Here is a 23,018-nt window from a genome sequence, read left to right as displayed (position 1 = left end):
ACTTTGGGATTAAAAGTACACAAAAGTTATGGATATTTTTTCAGAGGTAAAGCCCAGATGTAAAACAGCAGTGTTTTGGTCAGAAACATATTTAAATTTGAAGATCAGCCTTTGTTCTGCTCAAAAATGGGTTTCTTGAATTTTAGCAATATTTAAATGACATCACATGTCCTTGACGACGCCTACCCTCAAAAAAGGCCTTTTTTGTTGGCATGATCCACTTTCAACCATTGAAATAGTGAGTAAAACCGAATGATATTTCACATTCTTACCACTGAAAAAATATTCTTGTGTTCAGTATATACAATGTAAGGGGCGGGGAAATGGCTCAGTCAGTAGCTGCGCTGGCTTCAGAACCAGTTGTCACTATCGGCGTGGGTTCGATCCCCACATTCGGCGAGGGATGTTTTTTCCACAGTCAACTTTGTGCAGACTCTCCTCGGTGTCCAAACATCCCCGTGTGCACGCATGCGCACGATAAAGATCCCAAGTTCACAGCGAAAGTCTCAGGGCTTGGAAACATGAATACACGCATGCAGGAAGAGAACAAAAATGGGTAGCGCCGTATACTGTATGGCAGTTCACTTTCCCCAGGGAGAAAGCAGCCCGAATTTCCATGAGGGTAACCTCACAGGACTATATACAATCTTATTCTTATCCTTATTTTGTGAAAGTTTTCTGGTGAATTGGACCTTCCAAAGTTCAAGGGACATTGGCGGTGCTGTAATTTAGAAACATTTGCAATTATGTGCTCAGATGCCCCATAACTATGCTAATTAATTCAAATTTAATAGACGGACGGTTTTCTTCATCAAACTCTAAAATGTTAATTAAGAGTCCCTACTTTTGTTTTCGACGTATTTTTTCAGTCCTGCATTTGTGAGGCAGACAAAAACTGTTGGATTCAGGTATTCAAATCTGTTATGTAGGGAGCACAAGCAAATTCTGTGCTCTACAGGGCAAAAACACATTAAAGGTCATCCACATTGAAAAATGAAACTTTGCACAAAATATCTACATACTAAGTGAAGTCGCATGCCGAAAATCTTTTTTCCGAAAAATGCTTCTTGTTTTTTATATTGAATAAAATCTACTTCGGATAACCTTTTGCACCTGTGAAAACCGCGCCCACGTGATCATTTGCCTCGTGACGTCAGCGTATGTAGTCAACAATGGCGGCGCATATCTCGGATAGTGTTAGTTCTGAACCAAAACGAAGAAAAACTTCCAATGGCCTATATTGTGCGGTTGGGCGATGCACAAATAAACAAGCCTATGGCTACACCTTGCACCGCTTCCCGAAAAAAAAAACAGTCCGTGATAGAGAAAAGAGTAAACTTTGGCCCAAAGTGTGGGACACCGACTTCGTCGTCTGCGATTTGCCATGAACATTTCGACGAAGGTGACTGCTACCCTCCACGTGAGGCATTGATGAGAAGTTTCGGAATTAAAACAATAAGGACTCTAAAGCCTGGTTCAGTCCCAACCATCCATCGGGGATGTCACACGCGAAACACACAGATGAAGCGCGGTGCGTGTTTTCACATAAATATCGGTCAGTGTCAGCTTGACCCGTCCAGCTATCGCCCTGTGTTTGGGTTTGTAAACAACACGGCTGGCAGTGCCCACTGGTACGGTCAGTGTTAGCTTGACCCGTCCCGCTACCGAGCTGTGTTTGTGTTCTATTTGTCGCATTATTATTATATTTTTTTAATTTATTTATTTTGTTGGTAAATCACTTTTTAGTATTTTTGTTTTAAATGAATTTTTATACATTCAGGTGTGCATTATTTGGCCAAGTGTGTGTGTGCTCGAATAATGTCAAATTTGTGACATACTATGATCAATACTTGAATGCTTAATGTGTGTGTACTTTGAGCAAGTCTTTACAAGAACTGACTTTCAGTGGTAAATTAACTGTTAGCTACACATAGCTTTGTGGACTAATGATTGTGCTTTTCGTTATCTGAGAGGATGGGTGAATGTGCCTGTGAATGTTTATGTGTTGGTTATTGTTTACTTGAGACAGGATGGAAAGTAAATTTAACTTGGAGAAAAGAGTAAGTTGTTGAGTTTATTGGAAAAGTAAGTTGTGTACCGTAGAATTTGTTGTTATGTTGACAAAACAGTTTAAAAAAGAGCAGACCTGACTCTGCAAGTGATAACTTATAACTACTTGTTTCAATGACTTTGAGGTATGAGTGAGGTGAGACACCACCACACAATCCACATGTGAAATATATCTGACCGCTTTCGCTATCTCATGGTGACACAAAAACAAAGGTGGATGTGACAATGGCAGTATTAACTTGTTTTTATTAGTTAAATTCGTATACACATTTGAAAATCATAAAAAGCTGTGAACACTCCCCACCCACCCCCATGCTCCTTGCACACAAAAATATACCAACTACACTATGCATGTTACAAACTACATGATTTTACTGTTGCACTTCTGTATCTTAAATATAAATAAATAAACACACTTTTTCAAATCAATGTGTGGCACAAGCTGAACCAACTACAAACACACATCAAAATAGTTTTCTCGTCAATGTAATAATATTTATTTTCTCGTCAATGTAATAATAATATTTAATCACAATGACAATGTATTATCAATAAAATTGGAACACATAAGGATGCAAAAATGGGCTGATGCTGTCATATAATGTAATATTACTCTGGGTCCCTATAACCCACGTACAGCCCATCTGCACTAGGAAACTGTTCTCTAATTCTTGCAACTGCACAAGCTGGTAAGGTGACCCTGATGTCTCTCCCCAGCCATTTCCAGACCCACCGCACAAGCATGCTGTAAGCTACATACCGATACCGCCTGGAAAGAAAAACAAGCATACAGTATTAATGACAGTATCAATCAATCAATCAATATGAGGCTTATATCGCGCGTATTCCGTGGGTACAGTTCTAAGCGCAGGGATTTTTAAAAAAAAATTTTATGCAATTTATATCGCGCACATATTCAAGGCGCAGGGATTTATTTATGCCGTGTGAGATGGAATTTTTTTTACACAATACATCACGCATTCACATCGGCCAGCAGATCGCAGCCATTTCGGCGCATATCCTACTTTTCACGGCCTATTATTCCAAGTCACACGGGTATTTTGGTGGACATTTTTATCTATGCCTATACAATTTTGCCAGGAAAGACCCTTTTGTCAATCGTGGGATCTTTAACGTGCACACCCCAATGTAGTGTACACAAAGGGACCTCGGTTTTTCATCTCATCCGAAAGACATATAACGTGCGCCACACACAAGACCCTTTTGTCAATGGTGGGATCTTTAACGTGCACACCCCAATGTAGTGTACACGAAGGGACCTCGGTGTTTCGTCTCATCCGAAAGACTAGCACCCACCACCTAGGTTAGGAAAGGGGGGAGAAAATTGCTAACGCCCTGACCCAGGGTCGAACTCGCAACCTCTCGCTTCCGAGCGCAAGTGCGTTACCACTCGGCCACCCAGTCCACAGTACACAAAGTGTACAATCAGGATACTTGAAAACATTCCCCATATTGCTTTGCTCAGAATTAGCACATGCGAATAAATGAATTGTCTTGAAATAAAAATGAATATCTGACAATTAATTTTCATTTTTTTATTTTATTGTTATTTGTTTTTGCACATCTATGACATAAACCTATTTATAGTATCATGATTACAATTCTAAAAAAAAAAATAACTTACTCATTAGCATCCTGTATAGCCCTCCCATACTGCTGGTTGTACCAGTGATAGCATGTCTCCAAGACATAGTGGTCCAAGCACACTGATCTGAAGCCAGGGTGGTCAGTGATGCAGCCCACCCCTGTGCTTACTGTCAGTGATTCCATTTCTGGAATTTCTTGACAACAGCGGCATTCTCGGATTGAGCCCATGCCTGCACAGTTTGCGCACTGACACCTGCACACACAAAATTTGATACAAGTTTAGTTCAAATTCTCTGCAGTCTACAAACTCACACAAAAAAATTGATCTACTAGTACTAAGGCAGTAAAACAACTGAAATGGACAAATTCACAACCAATGGTAGTGACCATTATGTCTAGACAAAACCATAATAAATTGTTATTCCATTGGAACATTGGTATATATCCATACGTGTACTGATTTGGCTAGTTTTAGTTTTGGGGACTGCAACTAGCAATGATTGAGTGGGCATACTGACTGACTACTCAGTAGGATGATGTTTTGACTAAAATTATAATCAGGAATGCGCATCACTTTCTGGCATGCATGAATTGCATCAAGGGTAAAAGAAGACATCGCACAAACTTTACAAATTACTGACTGCAAAACAAGCTCTACCAGAATCGATTCTATAATAGGAATATATACGAGGAAGAGTCTCACAATCACTGAATCAGTGGTAGTTTCTTACCAGTTCAGTTGGTGGACATCAAACGATCGAGAGACTCGCTAAAATCGTCTCTGTCGGGTGTTTCCTCAACCTCAGCATCGGACAGCTCAGGTTCAAACTGGTATGGTTGAAGATCGTGTTCATTCAAAACCTCAAAATCACTACTGTAGCACGATAGTTCCAGTGAAGAAACGCTGCTTGTTTCACTGTTTTCTTCATGGTCTGCCATTGCCAATACAGCTGCTGACGTCACTGCGAGGGGAGATCAGCTATGGCTGCGTTTTAGATTCTTACTTCCCTTACCCTTAATTGCAGGTATGAAAACCCACTTTCATTGATCGATATCTATTAAACCAAAGGACTTTGCTTGCCAATATTTTGCATCTGGTACTATTTAGTAATGTTCTCTCAGCAGAATTTTTTTGACCGAGCAATGTGGTTGACCTTTAACAGCGTAAATCAACACATGGGCCATTGAAGAATATACGGTGGAACCTGTGATGTGAGGACCCTCCGATGAGTGGACACCTGCCTTTAAAAGGACACCTGTTGTCCTTTTGTCTATTATCTTGACCAAAATATACCTGTCATGACAGGTCACCTGCAATGTAGGGACAGTTTGGGCTGGTCCCCAGGGTGTCCTTTTATCGCAGGTACTACTGTACATGGTCTGGAAAGATCAAGCACATGCATACTCCCTGCGGGTTAGGGGGAAGAATTTACCTGATGCTCCCCAGCATGTCGTAAGAGGCGACTAACGGATTCTGTTTCTCTTTTTACCCTTGTTAAGTGTTTCTTGTATAGAATATAGTCAATTTTTGCAAAGATTTTAGTCAAGCAGTATGTAAGAAATGTTAAGTCCTTTGTACTGGAAACTTGCATTCTCCCAGTAAGGTAATACATTGTACTACGTTGCAAGCCCCTGGAGCAAATTTTGGATTAGTGCTTTTGTGAACAAGAAACAATTGACAAGTGGCTCTATCCCATCTCCCCCCTTTCCCCATCGCGATATAACCTTCGTGGTTGAAAACGATGTCAAACACCAAATAAAGAAAGAAAGAATCAAGCACATGCAGCATCTAGTCTGTGTGTGTATGCAAGTATTTTGTCTCCTTCTCAATTTTGCACACTTGCTGAACAGATATTTACAATGTTTTTATTTTTTTCCACAGGAAAGCTTACTTGAATCCAAAAACAGGCGATCTGTACAAGACAGGGGAGATAATGATTCTTCCGGAATTGTCCGAAACATTGCGCAAAATCTCAGAAGGGGGAGAGGCGGCATTTTACAACGGAAGCCTGACTGATGACCTCTTGAAGGATCTTGAAGACATTGGTACGTTTGTTGATTTGTCTTATTTAGGCTTCAGTTATTGACGTAGCTGTCGGTTTTTTTTAATTTTAAAAAAAATTTTTTTAGCTTGTTTGTAAAGTACCCCCCGCGGGTTAGGGGGAGTCCCATATTGGTTGGGACGAGAAAGAATTTACCCGATGCTCCCCAGCATGTCGTAAGAGGCGACTAACGGATTCTGTTTCTCCTTTACCTTTGTTAAGTGTTTCTTGTATAGAATATAGTCAATTTTTGTAAAGAGTTTAGTCAAGCACTATGTAAGAAATGTTAAGTCCTTTGTATTGGAAACTTGCATTCTCCCAGTAAGGTAATATATTGTACTACGTTGCAAGCCCCTGGAGCAATTTTTTGATTAGTGCTTTTGTGAACAAGAAACAATTGACAAGTGGCTCTATCCCATCTTCCCCCTTTCCCCGTCGCGATATAACCTTCGTGGTTGAAAACGACGTTAAACACCAAATAAAGAAAGAAATGTTTGTAAAGTTTGTTTTTTAAGGCAGTACATTTAGAGTGCAGTTCTGTGTATGGGCAACCAGACAAATGTATTACAGTGAAACCCGCCTTTCAAGACATCCAAATTCTGAAGAAATTGGGTCTTTAAGGGTGTTAAAAGTGATTTTTTTTGTTTCATAACTCTTGGGTCAACAATTGTTTTAGAATTTAAGTACTCAGTCTATCTCCTGAGAAAATGGAAAAAAAATAAAAATTGGACCATCGGTTGCCATGGTAGCAATCCAAGATGGCCACCAAACTGCCCCTTTTTAAAACCCTAAGGCTTTTTTAAAACTGCATGAAATTTAGTTTTGATGCTTGTTATTTATACTTCAGCACAATGCCGAGAAACTGATTGAGGCTTTTTTTGATATCTCAAGTCATTTAAAAAATATCAATGATGAAAGTGAGTGATGTTGAATTTCATGAAAAAACGCCCCCAAAAAGGGTATAACTTCTCAAGAAAAAATTTTTTCAACAAATCCCTCAATCAGTTTCTGCAAAATAACACACTCAAGATGTACGCAAAGTTTCAACAACGCAAGTTTATTAGAAAAAAAGCCTTAGGCTTTTGAAGTGACAAAAAAGTAGTTTTGAGAAAATGCACAAAACATGAAGAAAATGATTTTTTTTCACACAAACGTTTACGAAACATGTAACAAAACAACACTGACAAAACAACAAGTCTTGCTGAGTTCCACAAGAAAAACGGAAACTAAATTCAACAAAATGTTAAAAAAACCCAGCCAGTGTTCTGCAAGCACCAAGGAACCTGTTCCAAGGTCACAATGATCAACTCTCATCCGTTATGTGCACGCTGCATAAATTATGCCCATCCATAATTCCCAAATTGTTACCAGTGAAGCCTCTTATCTTGGACCTCTTTTGGACTTGCTTTGATTTATCAGGGAAATTTATAACAGTACAGCTTCGTCAATCCCCGCGTATGGACGGTCGTATGAGAGAGGGGGACGTAATATGGAGGTGAGAAGTACTAAGACAAAGAAGGAGAAAAAATCCCTCAGAGAAAAGGGTTTTTTACTGTACTTCTGTGTGTGTCTCGGCTCGTGCTGTCTGGGCGAGTCTATTATTGCTTGTGTGGGGAGCAATTGGTAGTATAATATAGACCCTATCGGTATTCCAAGCTCTCGTGATCTCTCGCAAACTTCAGAGCATAGCAAAGCATGCGGTACAGCGATCTCGTGCGAGCTGCACAAGCCAAAGTTCGAAGTTCTCGCGATGTTCAAAGCATAACAAAGAGCGTGTCTCGCAAGAGCTGCTCAGATACCGAAAAGGTCTATTGAGAAGCCTGGCAGTCAAACCGTGCAATTATTTTTTGGGGAAAAAGCCAGACACTTTTCGTTCAGCATTTTTGACTCACATGCAAAGCAAAAGTGAGTCTATGTACTCACCCGAGTCGTCCGTCCGTCCGTCCGGAAAACTTTAACGTTGGATATTTCTTGGACACTATTCAGTCTATCAGTGCCAAATTTGGCAAGATGGTGTATGATGACAAGGCCCCAAAAAACATACATAGCATCTTGACCTTGCTTCAAGGTCAAGGTCGCAGGGGCCATAAATGTTGTCTAAAAAACAGCTATTTTTCACATTTTTCACATTTTCTCTGAAGTTTTTGAGATTTAATACCTCACCTATATATGATATATAGGGCAAAGTAAGCCCCATCTTTTGATACCAGTTTGGTTTACCTTGCTTCAAAGTCAAGGTCACAGGAGCTCTTCAAAGTTGGATTGTATACATATTTTGAAGTGACCTTGACCCTGAACTATGGAAGATAACTGTTTCAAACTTTAAAATTATGTGGGGCACATGTTATGCTTTCATCATGAGACACATTTGGTCACATATGATCAAGGTCAAGGTCACTTTGACCCTTATGAAATGTGACCAAAATAAGGTAGTGAACCACTAAAAGTGACCATATCTCATGGTAGAAAGAGCCAATAAGCACCATTGTACTTACTATGTCTTGAATTAACAGCTTTGTGTTGCATGACCTTGGATGACCTTGACCTTGGTCACATGTATTTTGGTAGGAAAAATGTGTAAAGCAGTTCTTAGTGTATGATGTCATTGCTAGGTTTAGCTGAAGGTCAAGGTCATGTAAAGGTCAAGCATGTGAGTCGTATGGGCTTTGCCCTTCTTGTTCATTTATTTTGTTCTGCAAAAAAACCAATATTTAGCAGTACGGTATTTATTTATTCTGCGAAAAATTTAAAAATGCTGTGGAAAAACTCACTTTTTCTGTAGAGTTTAACTGTTTATATTTTTGCGTGTATAAATCAATGTGGAATATTTTTCTTTTGTAAAGAGTCCATCATTACAAAGGAGGACCTGCTCAACTATAAGGCTCTGCTGAAAACATCAAGTGAGATAACTCTTGATGACGGCATGAAAGTGTTCTCCACTCCTCCTCCCGCCAGTGGTGTTCTCTTGTCGTTCATGCTGAATGTTTTGGATGGTAAGTGTCTGGGGCTGCCAACTGTTAGCATGCTACCTTTTTAGACCAATAGCTATGATGTTGCGCTCAAACAATGAATCGCAAGCATGTGTGACAGGGAGACCACTCTGTCACCCTTCAAAGCAGGCTCTGCAGTTGTCGGCCGTTGAGGTGCACAGGCTATACGTCGCTGACACCTGTGCATTGTAGAGTTCTGTTTGTGATGTGGTCTGGCTGCTGCGGTCAGAGACTATAGAGTATACAGAGACGCTTCCTTCTTTGCGCTGCGGTGCGAAAGTGAGACCGGCCAGCCAGCGCGCGGGAAAAGAGCCACTCCCTGCCGCACAAGGAAGTTCGCGTATAGCGGCTGCTGTCGGCTGTGTTTATATCACGTTTATATTAACATACTGTCTGTTCTGTCCGGCTGACAGTGCTGCAAAAAGTAACTGAACGAAAAAATATGTTTGTTTGTGAACATCCTTTTTAAATGACCATAAAAACACCGCAGAAAATGGTGTAGATTAAAATTAAATCAAATTTACTTTGGCGGCAATACCCGCTGCATCGCTGTAGTTATGCAAACATGATTCAAGTCAGTGTCTTTTCACGAACTAACCGTCGTTATTTTTGTGTGTTTTAGTCAAATACAAATACATACTGTATACATGGTCACTTAAGCCTGAGAAAATATGTCAGGAATAAATCGTTAAGGAAATAGTACCGGTCAAATCGGTAACTAAGGCGGCATTTAGTCAACTTGGCTTCGTCCCAGCACCTCTAAAGTGAAATGGGTAGTCAATTGCACGGTGCTAAGAAATTATCATGTAAGGAAAACTGTAAAATACAGCAACTTAAACAACATTATTGTGACCAAGCTGACTTTAATTAAAGAATCTTGATCGATCGATGACTGTCTTATTTCTTATCGGTTGCTTCTTTCTTGTTCAGAAAGCTCTCTCTCTCTCTCTCTCTCTCTCTCTCTCTCTCTCTCTCTCTCTCTCTTTTCTTCCCTTGTCATAGTTATAGTAAAATAGTTTAGTCCCTCTTTAGGGCGAGGGCCAGATGCAAAAAAGCATATCTATGCTTATTCTTGTCATCCTCGAAAAATAAAGATTTGTCATTGTCATCAATGTCATTGTCTCTCTCTCTCTCTCTCACTCTCACTCTCTCTCTCTCTCTCTCTCTCTCTCTCTCTCTCTCTCTCTCTCTCTCTCTCTCTCTCTCTCTCTCTGTCCATGTGTGAATGGGTAAGTTGAGCGTATAAGAATGGGTAAGTTGAGCGTATAAGAATGGGTAAGTTGAGCGTATAAGAATGTCCATGTGTGCGATGTGTAAATGAGACATGGATGTGTTCATGTCTGAATGCGTAAGAACAATGCAAGGAATGTCCAGAGAGGTATGTGGAAGGTGTTTCTATAACCTGCCCTGTTATATAGTGCTATATGTTTTATGTAAAATCAATGTCTTGTTTGTACTATTGTTATGTACCACGCCTGAATTTCTCTATGAGATAATAAAGTATTCTTATTCTTATTCTTATTTATTCTCTCTGAGTCAGTTACACACACACACGCACGCACGCACGCACGCACGCACACACACACACACACACACACACACACACACACACACACACACACACCGTGACACACACAAACACACACACTCTCACACTCTCACACTGACACACACACACACACACACACACACATGAATTGAGATGAATTAACGAGGTACGGACCGACTGGATGACACTTTGAACAGCATCGTCACAAGTATTCTAGTTTGAGAAGTTTTCGACTTTTGCGCTTGGACGAAGAATAGAATCAATTGTTCAGTTGTCCTTCAAAACAAAATTAAGCCTGATGTTAAATAAACAACTGCGCAATCACATTGTTGAGCTTGTGTACAGTGTGTGTTTTCTCTGTTCTGGTAGAATACACGCAGTTCGACGCTACACTTTTTACTGATTTTCCAACATTTAACGAGAGAAAAAAAAAGAAAAAAAAATCCTCACTTGCTCTCTTCCTCAGGAAATTTGAACATCCTGAAGCCTTTGGCATGTGAGTTTGAGCAATTGATGGTCAAAGACCATGCCCCGCTGTGTTTTCTTTTTGGTGCAGCCATGGTTGTGCTGCACGATATCGCTACTGCTGTGGAAAGGGAAAGTAGGTTTTTACATGTTTCCGCGTGGTGGCGCCACAGGGCTTCCTGTTTCAATTTTCAGCGCCGAATGAAGCGTCTCTGTGTACTCTACAGTCTCTGCTGCTGTCCCCTTGTATGTTCTTGGGAACCTTTGTGTAACCATAACAGTTTTTATAGGGCTAAGAAATTAGCTCTAAAATTTCAATCCTGTTTGATTGGATGTCGTCTTTAAAGGTGATTGTAGTGTTCCGGCACTCGGCTACACATGTAAAAGTTCCCTCTTTCTTGTGAGTCCTGGTTCTCATTTCTGCTTCTGATTCCATGTAGCGGTCAGAATATTGGTCGTATAACATTTTCCACACTGAAAAGTGGCACACTTAGATCTTGTTATTTTTAAAGGTCGACACTGCTGCTTTATACAGCAGACTTCCACTAACTCGCGGTCCACTAAATCGCGAATTCGGCTATATCGCGGAGACCTCTTGGACCCCGAAAAAAACAGGACCGACCTTTTAAAAAAAAAAAAAATTTTATTTTTTATTTTTTACAAAATTAGTCACGTAAAGGCCAAAAAATAGTACAGATCATGAAAAAAAATTTCTGTTATAACCACGCTATCTCTCTCTGGGTCGCTATCTCTCTCTGGGTCCGAATCTCTCTCTGGGTCCGATGGCCTTTCATCATGCAGTAAATTGTCATTTCATCTTATCAGTCTCTCTCTCTTTCTCTCCCTCAGTCTCTCCAAATAGTGTTCTACGTGTGTGTGTGTTTTCAGGTTGTGTACATTACGGGTTGATCGAGACCTGCGAACAAAAGAAAAACAAACCTTTCATGCGCACGTGCCCCACTCAGTCAAGAACTTTCATGCCACGATCCGTATCGTCAAATTGGCCACGTGCCTATTAAGTGTCTGACCAGTCAGTATGGCCAGTCAGGCGTGCAGTTGAACACTCGAGTCCAGCTAATTGCGATCTCTGCTAGACGGTCCGGGTGGCCACAGGCGCCAATCAAGTGCTTAAACTGCGCTTCAGTCTTCTGCAATCTAGTCAGGCATGCAATTTAACACTCGAGTCCCGCTAATCGCGATTTCAGCTGGACGCCCCGGATTTTCTACGGGCGCCATGAAGTGCTTCAGCGTTCTGTTCATTGTCAGTTAGTGTGTGTGTGTGCAGCAGTGAGTCGCTATACACGCATACAGTGTACGTCTGTGTCTGTCTGTGTCTGATTAACTAGTTAGTTTGTGACGACGTATGAGTCGGAGAAAAAAGAAAAGAAATCGTCATCTGCTGATAAAAGAAAACGTGACATCGCAGTTAATCTTTTGAGAACTTAGTTGCCAACAGAAGCGTCACACTTGCGAGAAACGCAGTAACACATACACATGAACATTGTAGCACAACCACATGCCAGGCGTGCACGCGCACACACACACACGCACGCACATACACGCACACACACACATGCACTCACACGGCAAACGCACACACGCCAACGTGACGCTCACAGGCTTTTTGTGACCAACAAGGGAAATAACCGCATTTTTCTCTGACTCAGAAGAGAACGCGGTTTCTTCCCTTTAATTGGAACCCAAACTGCATCGCGAATCGGATATATCGCGATCACAAATGTTTGGACCCCAAAGACCGCGAGTTACTGGAAGTCTGCTGTATTATAAAGATGCTTTTTTTTTTTTAAATCTTTGTCGCCCTAGGTTACAACCTGACCTTGTCTGACCTTGAGGGTGATGACAACACGATACGCACGCTCCACAGGGTGGTGGAGACATTCAAGTTTGCCTACGCCAAGCGCACAGATCTCGCTGATGAAAACTTCGTCAATGTCACTGGAGTGAGTTTCAGTTTGCACAGCAGGCATAATATAATTTACTTTCTTTCTCTAATCGGCACGGTTGGCCTAGTGGTAAGGCATCCGGCCCGTGACCGGGAGGTCGTGGATTCGAACCCCAGCCGGGTCATACCTAAGACTTTAAAATTGGCAATCTAGTGGCTGCTCCGCCTGGCGTCTGGCATTATGGGGTTAGAGCTAGGACTGGTTGGTCCGGTGTCAGAATAATGTGACTGGGTGAGACATGAAGCCTGTGCTGCGACTTCTGTCTTGTGTATGGCGCACGTTATATGTCAAAGCAGCACCGCCCTGATATGGCCCTTCGTGGTCGGCTGGGGCGTTAAGCACAAAAAAAATAAAAAAATAACTTTCTTTCTCTTTTTCTTCGTTAATGGGCTGAAAACTCCCACAGATTTTACGTGTATGACCGTTTTTTCCCCACCATTTAGGCAGCCATCGGGGGATGCATGCTTGGTATTTTCATGTTTCTATAACCCAGCAAACGCTGACATGGATTACAGGATCTTTTCCGTGCACACTTGGTCTTGTACTTGCCTGTACACATGAAGGGGGATAAAGCACAAGCTGGTGTGCACATAAGTTGACCTGAGAGATCGGAAAAAATCTCCACTCTTATTAACCCACCAGGTCGGGCGGGGATGTAGCTCAGTCGGTAGCGCGCTGGATTTGTATCCAGTTGGCCGCTGTCAGCGTGAGTTCGTCCCCACGTTCGGCGAGAGATTTATTTCTCAGAGTCAACTTTGTGTGCAGACTCTCCTCGGTGTCCGAACACCCCACGTGTGTACACGCAAGCACAAGACTAAGTGCGCACGAAAAAGATCCTGTAATCCATGTCAGAGTTCGGTGGGTTATAGAAACACGAAAATACCCAACATGCTCCCCCGAAAGCGGCGTATGGCTGCCTAAATGGCGGGGTAAAAACGGTCATGCACGTAAAAGCCGTGGGAGTTTCAGCCCATGAACGAACAAACAAACCCACCAGGCCATGACCTTCCGCTTGAGAGGTGTCTTATCCACTAGGCTATTGCGCCCGTTTCTTTCCATTTGAAGCTGCTTTGTTTCTTAGAGCAAGGTTACATAATGATGCAAAGTTGTGGTCTTAAAATTCAAAAACACGAGTATGTGAAACTGCAGCTTTGAAGTAGCACCACTCCGAAGTAAATATAATCCTGTAATGCAAGATTAATTAAATAAATAAAAAAGACCCCCCAAAAAAATGTACTCACGTGTTTGATAAGACGATATGAATATGACCACAGTGGTCAAAACGTTGTGCTTTGTTATTCGTATCATCTTTCCTTAAATACGTGAGTTCAGTATTTTTTGGGTCTTTTTATTTATCGCTCTCACGCACAGACACCATTGTTCTTCTACTAATTATGGAAAGTTTATTCAGAAACAAATTCAATTCCTTTTTTGCAGCTGGTTGCTAACTTGACGTCCAGAGCCTTTGCTGACCATATACGGTCATTGATCACAGACAACTCAACGCACAATATTTCGTATTATGGACCCACATTTTACGATCGTTTCACCACCAGCACAGCCCATCTGTCCATGGTGGATGAAGAAGGAAATGCTGTGGCTGTTACCAGCACTATCAATGCACGGTCAGTAGTTTTAAGCGCTGTTCACATGGCAGACTTTCTGCTGTTACCAGCACTATCAATGCACGGTCAGTAGTTTTAAGGGCTGTTCACATGGTAGACTTTCTGCTGTTACCAGCACTATCAATGCACGGTCAGTAGTTTTAAGGGCTGTTCACATGGTAGACTTTCTGCTGTTACCAGCACTATCAATGCACGGTCAGTAGTTTTAAGGGCTGTTCACATGGTAGACTTTCTGCTGTTACCAGCACTATCAATGCACAGTCAGTAGTTTTAACCCTTTCATCGCCAGCCATATTCAGGCAAGGCACTTCTCTAGAATCAGGCTCTTCAGAGGAGCACTTCAGCTCGATCAGAACCATACAGCTATGCAGCAGTGAAGCTGAACACCTATACCACCCTACAAAATAATGTTCACACGTTAAACACAAAATCCTAGCTGACGCGCGCACTTCAATGCTGCTGCTGCTGCTTTGCTAATGAGGGTACATGCTTTGGCACTCTCTTGCCACAATCGTTTGGCGCCAAACCTCCACTACAACACCCTCCCCCTCCCTCCTTACTTCTACCTCCCGCCCACATCTGCTATCTCCATTCCTTCCCCCCACACCCCTCCCCCTCCATCCTTCTCCAGTCCTAAATACCATCACCTCACCTTCAGTTTAAAAACAGGTTATCGTTCCTCTAAGCTGACACTTTAACAGCTATATCTAATTAACTACTGGGTTGATTTCTTTCATTCAAAAATCAATTTAAAGAACATTTCATGCCAGGAAGTACATTTTTGTTACTGATTTGTTTTTGTGACCTTTGGTAATGTGGATCAAAACAGACACACACAAAATGTCTGTGTCATTTCTTATGTGAAAGTAAAACAGCACAAACAAGTGGGGAAAAAAAAATAACAAGAACACAAGAATCTGTCAAGCTCCTGGGTGACGTAGACAGCTTTTTATTTGTCATATAGGTTTCATAGAGGTATCCTACATGACCCTGTATGTGTATTTTGTACGGATGTGTTTTTCAAACCAGGTTTGGCTCCAAGAGGAGAGGGATGCGTACAGGCATCGTGTTTAATGACGAAATGGACGACTTCTCCTCCCCAAACATTACCAACATTTTCGGCATCCCCCCGTCCCCTGCAAACTTCATCAAGCCAGGCAAGCGACCCCTGTCGTCCATGTGTCCGACGGTGATCGTTGACCCCCAGGGGGACGTGCGACTGGTGGTGGGGGGAGCGGGAGGGTCAAGGATCACCACCGCTACTGCTTATGTGAGTTTGTAATACAGTGGAACCCCCCCTTTTACGACCCCCCAGGGGCGGGGATGTAGCTCAGTCGGTAGCGCGCTGGATTTGTATCCAGTTGGCCGCTGTCAGCGTGAGTTAGTCCCCACGTTCGGCGAGAGATTTGTTTCTCAGAGTCAACTTTGTGTGCAGACTCTCCTCGGTGTCCGAACTCCCCCGTGTGTACACGCAAGCACAAGACCAAGTGCGCACGAAAAAGATCCTGTAATCCATGTCAGAGTTCGGTGGGTTATAGAAACACGAAAATACCAAGCATGCTTCCTCCGAAAGCGGCGTATGGCTGCCTAAATGGCGGGGTAAAAACGGTCATACACGTAAAAGCCGTGGGAGTTTCAGCCCATGAACGAACAAACAAACAAACAAAGACCCCCCAATTTTTTTATTTGTTGTTGTTGCTGCCCTTACACCTGTTTCTTAATTGTCCCGGTGTGCTCTCACACCACCTTATCCCAACATTCACTGCTCCATCCGCATCTAAATTTCGTTCCGCTGCCAGGCTTATCGACCCCCCCCCCCCCCCCCCCCCCCCCCCCCCCAATTTAAGACTTTCTCCACTCTATGATCCTCCTTTCTCAGATTTCTCTTCATAATCTCTCAGGGATGAAAATTCTCCGTTTTTTCCGACTTTTCCGATTAGTTTCAATGGGCCATCCGATTTATTTGTGAGTTTCCTTTTTTTTTACGGTACGGTTTCTGTTTAAAGACGAACAGTCTCATCCTTCTCAAACAAAATGGCGAGCGCGAAAGTTCTCCAACGTGACAAGGATCGACTTCCCGATTCATGCTCCAAGAACAAATTCCGATGGGATTGGATGGACAAACACATCGATGATGTTCGAGTTGGGGACGTTATCTGAAAATTGGACGAGGAAGGCGTGGTGAAGTGCGTGTGTTGCGGAAAAAACATTAAATATGGCCAGGCCTGAAAGTCTCGGTCATTGTTTTTTGAGCGGGCTGAGACTAGTTGGTAGTCGTGTCGTAGATTGTTGACACTCTCTCTCTCTCTCTCTCTCTCTCTCTCTCTCTCTCTCTCTCTCTCTCTCTCTCTCTCTCTCTCTCTCTCTCTCTTTATTTTGCACCCACTGACATTTTTTTTCCCGGGGCAGCATGCCCCTGGACCCCCCCCCCCCCCCCCCCCTAGTAGTCTGAAAGTGATATAAAATTCTATATATATATTTCATGACAATACCAGCTTGTAATCCTTTTTTAATGCCTGAAAAAGAAGTAGATTTGCTTTCAAATGAGCACCAGATTGCTTCATTTTGTATGTATTTTGGGGCCATGTTTGAATCCAATTTTAAGGCTCAGATAGCCCCGGATTGCACCAAATTGCACCTTTGAAAAAAAAAAATTCCGGGGGGGCATGCCCCCGGACACCCCTAGAAGTCTTGGCGCTTCGCGCCTGCGAAACTTGGCACTTCGCGCCTGCGAAACTTGGCGCTACGCGCCTTCGAATTTTTTTTTCAGTTTTTTTTTTTTCCTTCAGTTTTCATCCCTGTCTCTGTAAATTGACCTCCATTTTGAGATCTGATTTTCTCAGATTTTTGGAGGTCTTAATTTAAAGGGGGGGGGGGGGGGGGGGTTGTTCCTCCGTACAGCCTGTGTATATTATCAGGCATGGGAATTGTCCGCCGAAAGGCAAATTTTCGACGATTATATTTTTTGTTCCGCCGAAAAAGCAAAAGTGTCCGCCAAAAAAATCAATGGGGGAGGCAAAAATGGTTCTAAAAACTGAATTTAATGGCAAACTTGGAGCTCAGATGACACCAAATTGCACAATTTGGGTTCTTTGGAGAATTTTTTCCGGGGGAGCATGCCCCCGGACCAGGCTATAGGCGCATCGCACCGTCGACTTTGATATTACTTACACATTTTCAGCCTTTTTTACTTTTTCCAATTCCCATGCCTGATTATATACACAGGCTGTACGGTGGAACAAACCCCCCTCCCCCCCCCCCCCCCCCTCCCCCCCCCCCCCCCCCTCCCCCCCCCCCCTCCCCGTTGAACCCCCGATTTCAGACCTATACAAGAAGGGCAAAGCCCATATGACTCACATGCTTTACACATTTTTCCTACCAAAATACATGTGACCTTGACCCAAGGTCAAGGTCATCCAAGGTCATGCAACACAAAGCTGTTAATTCAAGACATAGGAAGTACAATGGTGCTTATTGGCTCTTTCTACCATGAGATATGGTCACTTTTAGTGGTTCACTACCTTATTTTGGTCACATTTCATAAGGGTCAAAGTGACCTTGACCTTGATCATATGTGACCAAATGTGTCTCATGATGAAAGCATAACATGTTTGAAACAGTTATCTTCCATAGTTCAGGGTCAAGGTCACTTCAAAATATGTATACAATCCAACTTTGAAGAGCTCCTGTGACCTTGACCTTGAAGCAAGGTAAACCAAACTGGTATCAAAAGATGGGGCTTACTTTGCCCTATATATCATATATAGGTGAGGTATTGAATCTCAAAAACTTTAGAGAAAATGGGAAAAATGTGAAAAATAGCTGTTTTTTAGGCAACATTTATGGCCCCTGCGACCTTGACCTTGAAGCAAGGTCAAGATGCTATGTATGTTTTTTGGGGCCTTGTCATCATACACCATCTTGCCAAATTTGGTACTGATAGACTGAATAGTGTCCAAGAAATATCCAACGTTAAAGTTTTCCGGACGACTCGGGTGAGTACATAGACTCACTTTTGCTTCGCATGTGAGTCAAAAAACCTGAGAAAATGCCTGGTTCTTTGAAAGTACGGAGTCTTAATAAAGTGGAGGTGAATTTACAGAGGCTATGAACAGAAAACCTTAAAGTTAGGGCTTAATAGGGGGAAGTCTTAAATTGTTTGTTTAAAAGGGGAAAGTCTTCATTTTGGGGGTCTGAAAACGGGGATGCAGTTGTAACCGAGTCCCATCCCTGTCGACGACGCCAAATGTAACCGAGTGCCGGAACACCACAATCTCCTTTGGAGGCGAAGTCCACTCAAACAGGATTGAGAATTTTAGAGCTTATTTCTAAGCCCTATAAAAACTGTTATGCATTCGCAAAGGAATCCATGAACATACAGAGAGACAAAAGCCGCCAGACCCCATCACAAACAGAACTCTACAATCCACAGGTGTTGCCTACTTCAAAGGCGAACAACTCTGCAGAGTCTGCTGTGAAGGGCGACGGTAGTCTCCCTGTCACACAGTCTTAAAGTGTGGGGTCTTAAAAGGGGGGACGTAGCACACAGTGTATTGTGCTTTCTGACAGACGTATGCTCTCTTTGCTCCTCGTCTCTTGCACAACGCACAATCTTTTAGTAAATTTTGGAAGCAATCTGAGGGCCTTTTATTCTGACATGTTAACCCTTTGTGTGAGGACGGATGCTTGTTAATTGATTAAACGCCCCACAATGATGTGCTTGGCAACTTAAAAAAAAACCAAACCTTTAACAATTTATGTGTTCAGGTGGCCACACGAGAGTTGTGGTTGGGGGAGAGTGTGGATACAGCGGTCAGCGCCTTACGTCTGCACCACCAGCTGCTGCCTGACTACATCAGTTATGAAACAGGTTTTGATCAGGTTAGTCTGTGTGTGTGTGTGTGTGTGTGTGTGTGTGTGTGTGTGTGTGTGTGTGTGAGAGAGAGAGAGAGAGAGAGAGAGAGAGAGAGAGAGAGAGAGAGAGAGCAAAAGAAAACCGAGAGAGGGATCGAGTAAGTGCTTGTTTGAGTGTAAAGCATGTGTTGTGTGTTCTGTTTGTTGTCTTTGTGTGTGTGTGTGTGTGTCACGGTGTGTGTCACGGTGTGTGTGTGTGCGCATGTATGTGTGTATAAGCACACGTGTGTGTGTGTGTGTGTGCGCGCAAATGCGTCCTTTTCTGACTATCTCTGTGTCAATCTACATGTATGTATAACCACTGCTTGTTTGCATGGGTGAATGATGCGCATGCCTGCCTGCCTGTGTTGGTGTTCTAATACTAAGGCCCAGTGATTGATATAAGAGAGGCATTAAACATCAACCTTTCCCCCATGAAAGCTTCTCCTTTTAAAAACAGGCTGAAAGTGTGATTTAAGCAAAATAATTGCCCTTTCACAAAAAATATAATCCTTTTTTCCAATTCATTTATTCGTTTATTTATTAACTTATGGATCTTTTTAAATATTTTATTTTGTTCTTGTTTTTTCAGAAAGTACTTAATGGTCTGGAACAGCTGGGACACAAGACAAAGTCCGCCAATGTGGGAAAGTCCATCGTTCAAGCCATCTCCAGGCAGGGCGGTATGCTGTACGCTGCAAGCGACTTCAGGAAAGGGGGAACCCCTGATGGATACTAGTTTTTTTCACAGAAAGCGGCGTATGGCTGCCTAAAAACAGTCATACGCTTCAAAACCCACTCGTGTAAAAAGACACAAGTGTCCGTAGGAATTTCAGCCCATGGATGCCGAAGAAGAAGCATACTAGTTTTTTTTAAATTTTTTTTTTTTAAGGGGCTTATTGTCCGTCAGGTCTTAATTGCCTATATTGGACATGAATTGGTTTATACGATTCGAGTTTTACGCCCTCACGGCTTTTTGATGTATGCGTGTTTAGGTGGTATCAGCCATCTGCACTTATGGTAGAATGACCAAGATCTTTAACGTGCCATTGTGGTGACACGGGGGTGGGAGATGGATACCGTCTCTGGGTCTGCACATAAAGTTGACCCGTGTCCGTCCCGGCCCGGATTCGAACCAGCGACATTTCGATCACAAGTCCAGTGCTCTACCACCTGAGCTACCCGGGCCCCCCGAGCATACTAGCTTGACAAGTCCCCCCAAAATAAAACATTTGTTTTGTTGACAAGGCTAAACCAGTAGGGTCGGTAGGTGGGTTGGTTTTGATTTCTGCTTTTTGATTGAAGTTTGATTTTTATTAATACAGGTGCACGTTACTTTTTATTAACCAGAAATCATGCGATTGGCCTGGGACTCGGAAACATTGAACTTTTTTCTTGGCCTCTGAGAGAGATACATTGTGTGTTCTAAGCTGTGAGTGACAAGTGACGTTTTGGATTACAAGTAAAAACATGAAGATATTTTTCTATAATGGAACCCTTTTTAGATCTGAAAGATATCCAGGGGAGGTAAATTTACAGAGTACCTGGAACAACACAAAAGTCCTTGAGGAAATTCTTCCAGTTTAGGTTGAAATAGACAGGCGCCTTCTGCAGTACGGACTCTTTCTTGTTAAGCTGTGCAATCTCCTTACCTACCCCCTGCGGGTTAGGGGGAAGAATTTACCTTATGCTCCCCAGCATGTCGTAAGAGGCGACTAACGGATTCTGTTTCTCCTTTTACCCTCGTTAAGTGTTTCTTGTATAGAATATAGTCAATGTTTGTAAAGATTTTAGTCAAGCAGTATGTAAGAAATGTTAAGTCCTTTGTACTGGAAACTTGCATTCTCCCAGTAAGGTCATATGTTGTACTATGTTGCAAGCCCCTGGAGCAAATTTTTGATTAGTGCTTTTGTGAACAAGAAACAATTGACTCTATCCCATCTCCCCCTTTCCCCGTCGCGATATAACCTTCGTGGTTGAAAACGACGTTAAACACCAAATAAAGTCCCGCAGTGGGGCACTGCGGTTATGAAATTAAAAGCCCCTCCTGTTTTTGGAACCGCAGGAGCTTTCTAGTTTGCTGTTAGGTAGATTTTTGGTTCCTCTTTCCTGTCATGCTCTCTTTTTCTTCATGAATTCTTTTCTTTTTTCTGCCTTCTTGCTCATTCACCTGTATTTTTTCCAAAAATCTCTTCTCTTGCCGCTTGTCTCGCGATTCATGTATAGTTTAATCTGTTAGTGTTCTGATGTAAGTCCAGCAGTAGATAGGTTAAGCCTATTTTAACATACTGGAAACTGGTAATCTTCCAGTAGGTATTAATTTAGTTTTACTAAAGCCTGCTGGGACACAAGTAATGGGTTAGTGCATTTGTAAACAGGAATCGCTTGACAAGTGGCCCCCTTCATCCCCCCTTCCTCGTCCTGATATGGCTCTGCGTAGTCGGCTGGACGTTAAGCAACAAATAAACAAACAAACCAAATAAAGAAAGAAAGAATCTCCTTACCCAATCTCAGCCGGGAGAGAGTTGATTTGGCTCTTTTCTTTTGTGTCTCTGTACTGTTCCATTGCATATTTTGAGGTCTTCCGCCATTTTTCTGTTTTCTGTTTTTACTGGATAAAACATTTCAAGAGATAGTTAAGAATGTCAATAATGTGAGTTTGTTTGTTTGTTTTTTCAAGACCAATATTCTGATATTCCTACAGTTACCTGCTAGATTTAACCCCTTCACTGCCACAGTATAACAGCATTTTGGTATTGCTGTGCGCCAGGGCAAATTTCGCTTTCTTCGGTAGGTTCACTAATCTGTTCACTGCTCAATCATTTATTGAGATATCTCTTAGATCTTTGGCATGTGGTTTGCTTACACCCTTGGCTATTATCTGATAACATGATCATTGGACTTTGTTTGTGATTGTTATAGTAAAAATCGATATAATGACCATTTTTGTCAAAAATTACAGTTTCCAAACTTTCACACACACACTGCAGCACGTAAAACCGCAGAAAACACAGCTAAAACTGGTGTCAAACATCAGGTACTCGCATTACAGCCCATAACAGTATTCTTCTGTGTGGTAATCCATAAATCACTTCTTGTAGAGCTTCCAGAACACTGTATCATTTGAAAACAGGTCTACGAGTTGATGTCCGACTTTCGGCCGCCATTTTGAATCTTATAGATCGGAAAAAAATTCTAAAAATGTTTTTACCTCGTGGTACTAACTTATCTGAACGGTCAATGGGAAAGAACTGTGTTTAAACCCCTACAAAAAGTTGGACAGTGGTTACCTCCCATTTAGTTTTCACACATGTCCTGAAAAGTGCTGATGTAAATGCCACGTACCTAGTACGTGTATGGGCGTATGACAAACCAAACATGACCACGTATCTAGTACGTGCTGGGCAGTGAAGGGGTTAATAGGAGAGAGAAATCCAGATTTTGTTGAATTTGTTGTTGTTGGTTGGCCTTGTTGTCATTGATGTTACAAATAATGTCTACAGCTTTTGATTTTTTAGCCATGGTGCAAAAGGGCAGAAAACAGAAAAGAAAGTTGTGCATAATGATAATTTCCACTTTGAGTAATTTCCTATCAATCAGTTGGGCATAATCAGTTTGCAGCTGCTTATATAAGGCAGAGAGAAAAGAAATATACAATGTATTCAAGCTGAAATCTGTGATGATGTCTTTGTGAAATCCACGTGCATGATTAAAGCCAAGATGAATTTATTTTCAACTGCCTTTTTGAACCAATTCTTTACATTGTCAATTTTGTTATGTAAATATTTGACAGAGAGAGACGGAGAGACAGA

At 42.2% G+C, this 23,018-nt stretch overlaps 1 protein-coding gene and 2 long non-coding RNA genes across 4 annotated transcripts in view; 2 read left to right on the top strand and 1 right to left on the bottom strand.

The window, feature by feature from the left end:
* LOC138973668 (glutathione hydrolase 1 proenzyme-like) overlaps nt 1-19,975 on the top strand; it is a 42,007-nt gene extending 22,032 nt beyond the window's left edge. For both annotated transcript variants that reach the window (XM_070346400.1, XM_070346401.1), the window contains 7 exons: nt 5,561-5,724; nt 8,564-8,713; nt 12,549-12,685; nt 14,126-14,313; nt 15,343-15,583; nt 19,081-19,194; nt 19,799-19,975. In XM_070346400.1, coding sequence (XP_070202501.1) covers nt 5,561-5,724; nt 8,564-8,713; nt 12,549-12,685; nt 14,126-14,313; nt 15,343-15,583; nt 19,081-19,194; nt 19,799-19,945 — 1,141 coding nt within the window. In that variant the 3' untranslated portion in view covers nt 19,946-19,975. The remainder of the gene's footprint in view (nt 1-5,560; nt 5,725-8,563; nt 8,714-12,548; nt 12,686-14,125; nt 14,314-15,342; nt 15,584-19,080; nt 19,195-19,798) is intronic.
* The window catches only part of LOC138973686 (uncharacterized), a 188,836-nt gene extending 167,625 nt beyond the window's left edge, over nt 1-21,211 (top strand). Inside the window, exon 2 of the long non-coding RNA XR_011458099.1 lies at nt 20,972-21,211. This is a non-coding gene — a long non-coding RNA (uncharacterized lncRNA). The remainder of the gene's footprint in view (nt 1-20,971) is intronic.
* On the bottom strand, nt 646-4,834 carry LOC138973681 (uncharacterized). The gene is made up of 3 exons (XR_011458094.1): nt 4,410-4,834; nt 3,716-3,931; nt 646-2,839 (listed from the first exon to the last, which is right to left on the bottom strand). It is a non-coding gene; the product is annotated as an uncharacterized lncRNA (long non-coding RNA).
* Nucleotides 21,212-23,018: the final 1,807 nt, after the last annotated feature.

Source organism: Littorina saxatilis, linkage group LG8 (genome assembly GCF_037325665.1).
Source record: "Littorina saxatilis isolate snail1 linkage group LG8, US_GU_Lsax_2.0, whole genome shotgun sequence".
NCBI lineage: Eukaryota > Metazoa > Mollusca > Gastropoda > Littorinimorpha > Littorinidae > Littorina > Littorina saxatilis.
The sequence above is the reverse complement of the archived record's forward strand: the minus strand, read 5'-3'. Positions and strand labels throughout refer to the sequence as shown.